Source organism: Neofelis nebulosa, chromosome X (genome assembly GCF_028018385.1).
Source record: "Neofelis nebulosa isolate mNeoNeb1 chromosome X, mNeoNeb1.pri, whole genome shotgun sequence".
Taxonomy (NCBI): Eukaryota; Metazoa; Chordata; class Mammalia; order Carnivora; family Felidae; genus Neofelis; species Neofelis nebulosa.
Genome location: NC_080800.1, coordinates 108203356 through 108210781, shown reverse-complemented (window position 1 = coordinate 108210781; position 7426 = coordinate 108203356). Strand labels below are relative to the sequence as shown.

At 49.3% G+C, this 7426-nt stretch overlaps 1 protein-coding gene across 4 annotated transcripts in view; it reads right to left on the bottom strand.

Moving 5' to 3' along the window:
- Positions 1–363: 363 nt before the first annotated feature.
- The window catches only part of ARHGAP36 (Rho GTPase activating protein 36), a 52617-nt gene continuing 45554 nt past the window's right edge, over positions 364–7426 (bottom strand). For all 4 annotated transcript variants that reach the window (XM_058713236.1, XM_058713235.1, XM_058713234.1 and 1 more), the window contains 10 exons: positions 7006–7071; positions 6260–6495; positions 5821–6013; positions 5551–5606; positions 5156–5306; positions 4558–4706; positions 4203–4379; positions 3873–3970; positions 3630–3736; positions 364–1621 (listed from right to left, as the gene is read on the bottom strand). In XM_058713236.1, the coding sequence (XP_058569219.1) occupies positions 1464–1621; positions 3630–3736; positions 3873–3970; positions 4203–4379; positions 4558–4706; positions 5156–5306; positions 5551–5606; positions 5821–6013; positions 6260–6495; positions 7006–7071 (1391 nt within the window). In that variant the 3' untranslated portion in view covers positions 364–1463. The remainder of the gene's footprint in view (positions 1622–3629; positions 3737–3872; positions 3971–4202; positions 4380–4557; positions 4707–5155; positions 5307–5550; positions 5607–5820; positions 6014–6259; positions 6496–7005; positions 7072–7426) is intronic.

Here is a 7426-nt window from a genome sequence, read left to right as displayed (position 1 = left end):
CCCTTATCCCACATCACCCTTCCCCTTCATACCCCATCGTCTCCTCCTTATTCCCCATAACCCCTCCCCTTTTGTCCTTCTGACCTCCAACACTTTATTCCCAATCATCTCTCTTCTTTATTCCTTTCCCCCTCTCCTTTATTCTGTGTCACTTCTCTCCTTTATTCCCCATCACCCCTCCCCTTTATTCTACACACCCCCTGCTTTAGTCCATTCCCCCACATCCCATTATTCCATGTCACCCCCTCTCCTTTATCCCTCTTCCCTATTTCTCTTTCCCCTTCAGCTCTAGTCAGAGCTTCCCAACTCACCAATCCAATTTTCAAATTAAACACACACACACACAGTAAGCCATGAATATGCTGCTGTCACAACACAGATGTTTATTAATGATTAAATGCCAGAGAAGTTTTAATAATCACAAATCTTCGAGCTCTGCGGTTGTTACCCATTGTGTGATCAATTTCTATCCCTCAATACAATACATTCTTCATTCTGTGGACCTTAGCAGTTGTTACCCCTCAATATCAGCTATAATTTTGGATGTCATACATAACCCATATCTGCGTGTTACCACAGCATGTCCCGCAAATTTGTACCGTCCTGCAGAGAGGAGCTACAGAGACGATAGGTAATAACGTTTGGAATCAGGTGACTTGAACTACTTGGAACTATGTGTCTCTACCTAACTAGCTGTTTTGCTGACAGCAGGGTGTGAACTCCAGCTGTCTGTAAAACAGATCTAGGTAATAAAATCAAATTTTTCCTCTAAGTTTTGACCCCAGAAGGCTAGTTAGGCTTACATTTGAGGTTTCCCTGTTAGCGTGACCTGAGCAAAACTGCACAGAATTTTGGGGGTGGCTATTTGATGAGCCATTGGTCTAAATAATTTGGGGCGGGCAAAAAATCCTGAGGTGGTGGAGTTGCTGCAGGGACACGGCTATGAGTTGGTGTGACATGATTTAGCGTTAATTGTTTGTCAGCTGTCAGTCCTGACATGACGTCCTAGCATGCCTCTTGAGGGCCTTTGCAATTGAGCTCTTGGGAGGAGGGAAGGAAAGTCAGGAAAAACATGCAATTCCCTTTTTTGGGGGGAGGGAAAGCACCTCGAGATTTGTGAGCTTCTCTGGGACAAGGTGTTTACCACAAATGTCACATCAATTAAAGGACAGGCTGTAGTGTGGGAAAGCCAGGATCAGGGGTAAAAGAGAAAGGCAAGGTAGCACCAGGGAGCCTGGGCATGACACAGAAACATCTCTGCTTTTACTAGCTGAAGAGACCAAACTTCCCCGGTGAAGGGGCTTGGCAGTGTGTTTGGAATTCTCAGCCTGACCCGAGCATCAGGTGGAAATCCTTCTTACCCTCAGATCTTTACCCTCAACGTTTCTTCAATGTTTCCTGTGACATCCCAGGTCTACCCCCACCCTTTTCCCCTGTCCGGCACCTTATAGAAGGAAAAACATCTAAGGAAAGAAGTAGCCGATGCCAGTTTTGGCCTCCTTCTCCCGGGGCACACGGAGCAATGGGCGGTCTTGCTCCGGAATGGGGGGGTTACCCGCTCCTTCCTCATCGTCATGGGAACGGGCAGTGCCGGGAGGCACAGCTGGCTCCTCAGAGGAACCTGGAAAATAGTAACAGTGTTAACTCCTTAATGTTTCCAGACTTCATACTTTGCACAGCACGCAAGGGACTAAGACCTAATTTTGCACTTCAAATACAATACGAAGCAAGAAGTTAGAGTAGGAAAGATCATCCCTATTTGACGTGTTAAGAAAACTGCAGCCTAACAGTGGAACACATATCTCTAAATCTAGGCCCCCTGTAGAAGGTGGTGGGGGTAGGGCTGGGTTAGAGAATAGGAAGAGTGAGACAGATACCCCGTGCTTACAGCAAATGGACAATACCACTGGGCAGGCGGGGAAGAGGGCGGCCCCCTAACAACCACCACCACCCTACAACCAGCCTGACTAATTTTACTAAGCAAATGAGTAACAGAGCTGGAGCCGGAAGCTTACAGCACTTCATGAAGGGGAGAAAGCAGGTGTCAGTCATCAATGACTCTGGGGAGGATTTGTGGTCCGTGACTTGGCCAGGCTGAGACCTGTTTTTAAGGAGGGTGGTATCTACAAGAAATGTAACATCTGCATCTTCTTTGTGGGACTTTATTGCCTTTGGACTCCAAACTTCTCTAGAGTCAAGATCATTAGGCATTGGGACAGCCTCCACATTCATGATTTCATCAAGACTGACAGTAAGGTCTGGCTGAGGGTCTGGAATTGTGTTGAGAATGGAGACATCTTCAGGCTCTGGAACCAAATTGGTAACTTCATCCTCTTCAAAAGTGTTGGCTCGGTCTTTCTGAGAACTGGGAATTTCATTGTGAATTTCAGCATCCCCAGGCTCTGGAACCACATTAAATACTGAGTCTTTTTCAAGACGGGGGTTTTCTTTAGAGTCTCGGATTCCACTGACATCCGAGGCTTCTTCGTGTCTTGGGATTTCTTCAGTAACTGAAGATTCTTCCTGGTCTTGAATGTCATCAAAATCAGAGTCATCTTCAGGGCTGGTTACCACATGGAGAGCTGGGACCTCTTCAGGGTTGGAGCCTTCCTCGGAGCCTGCAATTCCATTGAATTCTGATGGTTCTTCCTGATCTGGAATTTCTTCAGTATCTGAGGTTTCTTCATCATTTGGGACTCCATCAAGAGCTGGTACCTCTTCAAGATTGGGGTCTTCTTCAGGGTCTGAGAGTCCATTAACCTCTGGGGATTCTTCATGATTTAGGATTTCATGACCCCCAGGGGCTTCCTCAGGGCTTGGCAACATATGAAGAGCTGGGACTTCTTCAAAATCAAGGTCTTCATCAGAAGTTGAAATCCCATTGACCTCTGGGGCTTCTTCGTGGCCTGGAATTGCTTCAGCATTTGAGGATACATCATTTGGGATTTCATCAAGAGCCAGAACCTCTTCAAGATTGGGATCTTCTTCAGAATCTGGGTTTTCATCATGTTCTGAAGCATCTGCATGGTCTGAGATTTCATCGGTATCTGAGGCTTCTTCATTGTTCAGGATTACATCGAGATAGGGAATTCCTGCAAGGTCAAGATTTTGGTTGTCTTCAAAATCTGGCCCTTCTTCAAGGTCGTGGTTTGGGTTTTCTCCAGGATTTGGGATTTCTTGCACATCTGGGGCTCCTTCAGGGTCTGGGACCATATCAAAATATGATATTTCTTCAAAGTCTGGGATTTCAATGAGTTCGGGAATTTCATCATCAGGGTCTAGAATATCTTCAAGGGGAGGAAGATCATCAAAATTCAGGGTATCATCATCGTCATCATCATCGTTGTCGTCGTCGTCATCATCTTCTTCATCAAGCTCTGGTATGCCTTCAAGATGTGGGCCTTGAATCTCAAGATCATTTGGGATCTCAAGACCTTGAATTTCCCCAAAGACTACTCCTTGATGGAGATACTCAAATACTAGCTCTTCATGGCCTGACACATCTTCCTCAGAGGACTCATCTTCCTCAAGGGGCTCATCTTCACCAAGGACCTGGCCTTCAGGAAGGGCCTGACTTTCACCAAGGGACTGACCTTCAGCAAGGGCGTGACCTCCAGCAGGGAACTGACCTTCATCAAAGGGCTTGCTCTGAGCAAGGACAGCAGCCCGGGCTTCAGCAGAAGTTTCCACTGGATCAGAAAGTAAAGCATCCTCTTCCATCTTTATTCGTGCACTCCTGGGTGGAAATGAATTTGAAAAAGCAAGTCAGTTTTCATACTTGGTTTGCCTAACATGACGGTGGTCTTGGATTGAAAGCCCCCATAGGAGATTCTGCTTCAGGCTAAGCTTAAACAAACCAAGAAAACACTCACTGTATCTTCCTCAAATTCCTGCGTCTGATAAAATCCAGGGCTTCAGGACTGGATTTCCACACACGCTTAGCAACCTGCTTCTGAATATGGGGAGGCACCTGAGGGTAAAATGAGCAACGTTAGCCTTTATTACACAACATTTTAAAATTTATACTCCTCTCTATCAGGTACCCAGGACTGAAGATACCATGACCACTGAATGCAGGAGGAATTTCTGGAAGATTTAGTGGCTGCCTGCTTTGGCTACTGTCAGGGATGCATGTATGACCCTCACTTGCCTTGTAAATAGGAGAAAGCTATGAAGGAAGTTTGTCCAAAAGCTCCCTTTACCTGGAAGAGGATATCCCAGTTATCAATCATGGCACGGACCACATTGACAGAAGCAACATAGTGGTCAATCCCCAGTCTTGTTTTCCTGGACTCCCTCTTGGCAAATCTCCCCTTCTTCAGGAGAGCAGATCCAAACACCAGAGCCAAGTTGGTGGAAGTCATACGGTTGCCTGAAACCTACAAAAAGGAAAGCAGAAAGTGATCGACTCTGAGGCAATAATGGAAATGACACAAATATGAATGTCTCCCTTTGTTCTTGTTGCCTTCTCCTACCGTCTGTCTCTGTGTCTCTCTCATACACTCCCACACATGTCCCCTACTACAGCTCTCATTACCATTCTCCACAGGTTTTTACCAACTGTCCGTCAATGCCAATGGAGTCCTCGCAGTTCTCAGTGATCTTATGCAGGGCCTTCAGCAGACGCTCCAAGGTATCACTGTGGCAGGGTGGCATCAGATAAACCAGCAACTGCAGGGCAGAAAGCTGATCCTGTGGCTTTAGAGCTAGAAGAAGGAAAGCAGTGGATGGCTCAGGGGGCTAGCCTTGACAGCAGCCTGATACCAAAAGACATGTGATTATGCTTGAAAACTGAGGAAGAGCTATGGAGGAAGTACCCAGGCATCTTGTCTTTGCTCATTCCCAAAGCATTTGAGCTCAGGATCCCTGAAAGCAAGAAGTGCTCCCATCAAAAGCAGATCCCTTCTACAGAACCTAGGTTCCTCTTTGCCCTGGGAGGACACACACAGCTTCAAGAAGCTCTAGAGAAATCTCCCAACAATAGACTTACAATGGACTATTAAGAGATCTGGGGAAAGCAATCTGGATAGGTGTTTTCATCTTCTGATGTTTACTCTGTTTTAGTTCCCTGGGGTCCTGCAGCCAGACCTCTGTCCCTACCGCCCCCCCATACTATTTCCCCTCCTTGCCTGACAAGGGACAGCACAAGACTCACTTGCTGTCAGGAGGAAGGACATGTACAGATCGTCTGGCAGCAGAGAGTCCTTCATGTCCCGGAAAAACTCCTTGAGGAGTGCAGCCACATCATGCACATTCTGATTGTCATCCAGCACTACATCCAGACCTTGATCAAATTCTTCACGGAGCTAGAAAAAAGGGAGAGAAGACATGGACCCTCTGCCCTGCCCATCACATGCTCCCTCCTGGCATTTCCTTCCATAAGTCTCAAGCTTCAGTGGAGGTGGCTGGCAATATGGCATGACTGAGGGGCTAGAAAGAAGACGTTGATCCCCCCCACCAGGCATGAAACTCCACTCAGATCTATGGGGAAGACACCCCCACCTGTTTTTCCTCACTCAAGGAACATAGGTGTAAACAGAGCCAGTTTACCTGACGCACTCTCTCTGCCGAGTATTCCAGGGTGAAAATTCCCACTGTGCTTAAGCCTGAAAGAAAAGACCAGGAGATGCTAAGTATCTCTGGTCCCCTTCCCCATGGCATTTCCCCTCTCCCCAACTGAATCCCAGCCCCAGCTGGTGGCAGGGGAATGTTCCCACCCTTCACCCTATGTCCTCTTTTCTCTACCCATTTCTAGAACACCATTCTTGCCCCTTTAATTGCCTCCTACCTTGATTAAACCATCATTCTCAGCCCCCTTACCATGTTTCTCAATGAAGCTGCAGCAAGCCTCAACAACCTGGGGGATTTGTTTAGCAATCGGATTGAGGCTCATTTTCCTTTTGGATCCCAGAAGTCGCTGGCCAATCGGAAAGGAAATCTTGGAAAGTTGCAGGGTCTGCAGCAGCAGGGCCCCATCCTCCAGTTCAGCCAGGCTGTCCACGGACACCGCACCCTGTGGAGAAACCCAAACTATCTTAAAGGGGGGGAGCAGGAGGGTCACTTTGGACCTTCCTGGGGATTGTGTCACATTCATAACAGGAGACCTTCTCTCCGTGGGAAGCCAATTACACCCCCCCACACACACACACACACACGTTCTCTTCAGCTCTCCCTCCCTCTGAGGTCACAGGCCTTGACCCTCCCGCCCTGCATCGATGGACAACTCAGGGACGGCCACTGCTTGGAGGGTTCAACTCACTCGACGCCCACGGCGAGTAAACTCCCGGGGCAAGGTGGGCTCATCCCGTCTGCGACTGAAAAAGCGCCTGATGCGGCCAAACATCCTTTGCACCACGTTTCCCCGACGACGTCCCGAGGCCTGACCAGTGGATTCTTCAATCTGCATCGCGGCTGTTAGTTCAAGATGCTTGCGGCGGGTAAGCTCATTCACCAGGACCTCTTCCAGGCGAATGCCAAACGTCTTGAGTGATACGACTGGGGAGCCAGGGAGAGAAAGAATGAGACACGTCAACGCTCCGCAGCGCTTAAATCAGGAGGAAGTGCAGGGGCTGTAGCGCTCCTCTAAGCAACCGCCTGCAGCCAACCCCACCCCTCCAGACCCGCAGCGCCCCTCCCTGGGGAGGGAGCCAAAAAGACCCTGCAGTGGTTTGACAGAAGCACTCAGTTCCACTACCCCGACGGAGCTCGGGATCCCTGCCTTAGGTCCTGCCAGGGGGGTGACAGCCTTGAAGCAATGAGGGCAGTTTCTTCTGGGCGACTGTCTGGGGTGGATCCACGGGGAAGGCTTAGGGAAATCTGCTGGGACCGCCCCGCGTCTGCAGCGAGTGCGCCATTTCCTGAAACATCCCCTATGGGGTTGGGGGGGTGGGGGTTGAGTACCCCCAGAAGCAATGGGCACCGCCGAGTCTCCAGTAGCCAGGGACACAATGGCGGGGGGGGGGGGGGTAAAGCCCCATTTATTTCCTAAGTACGAGAGCCCCTCACCCCTCTGCTGTCCTCTCAGAATCAGAAACCACTTCTCCAAGGTGTTTGGACGGTCAATAGGTAGAGCTATGGGAAGAGAAAAAGAAAAGACACGCACACTCACACAAATAGGATTTGATAAATGATGAAAACATCGCAATGTATTGATCTGCGGGGGAGGGGGCGGAGCAAACAGCTCCGACCTGCCCGCTGAAAGTGTTTTGCTTTCTCTCAGCCTCAGTTTCCCCGTTTGACAACGGGACCAAGCCCATCTACCACCCCTGAGACTCCAAGAATTTAACCGAATCAGACGATCGGAGGCGCCTCGTGCGCAGCGCGCCCCGTGTCACGCACCAGCAGCAGCTCCGCACAGGGCTTCAGACACACATTGCGGACTCTGGGGCGCCGCGGCCGTGCAACAGGCTAGGGGAGGGGCTCCGCC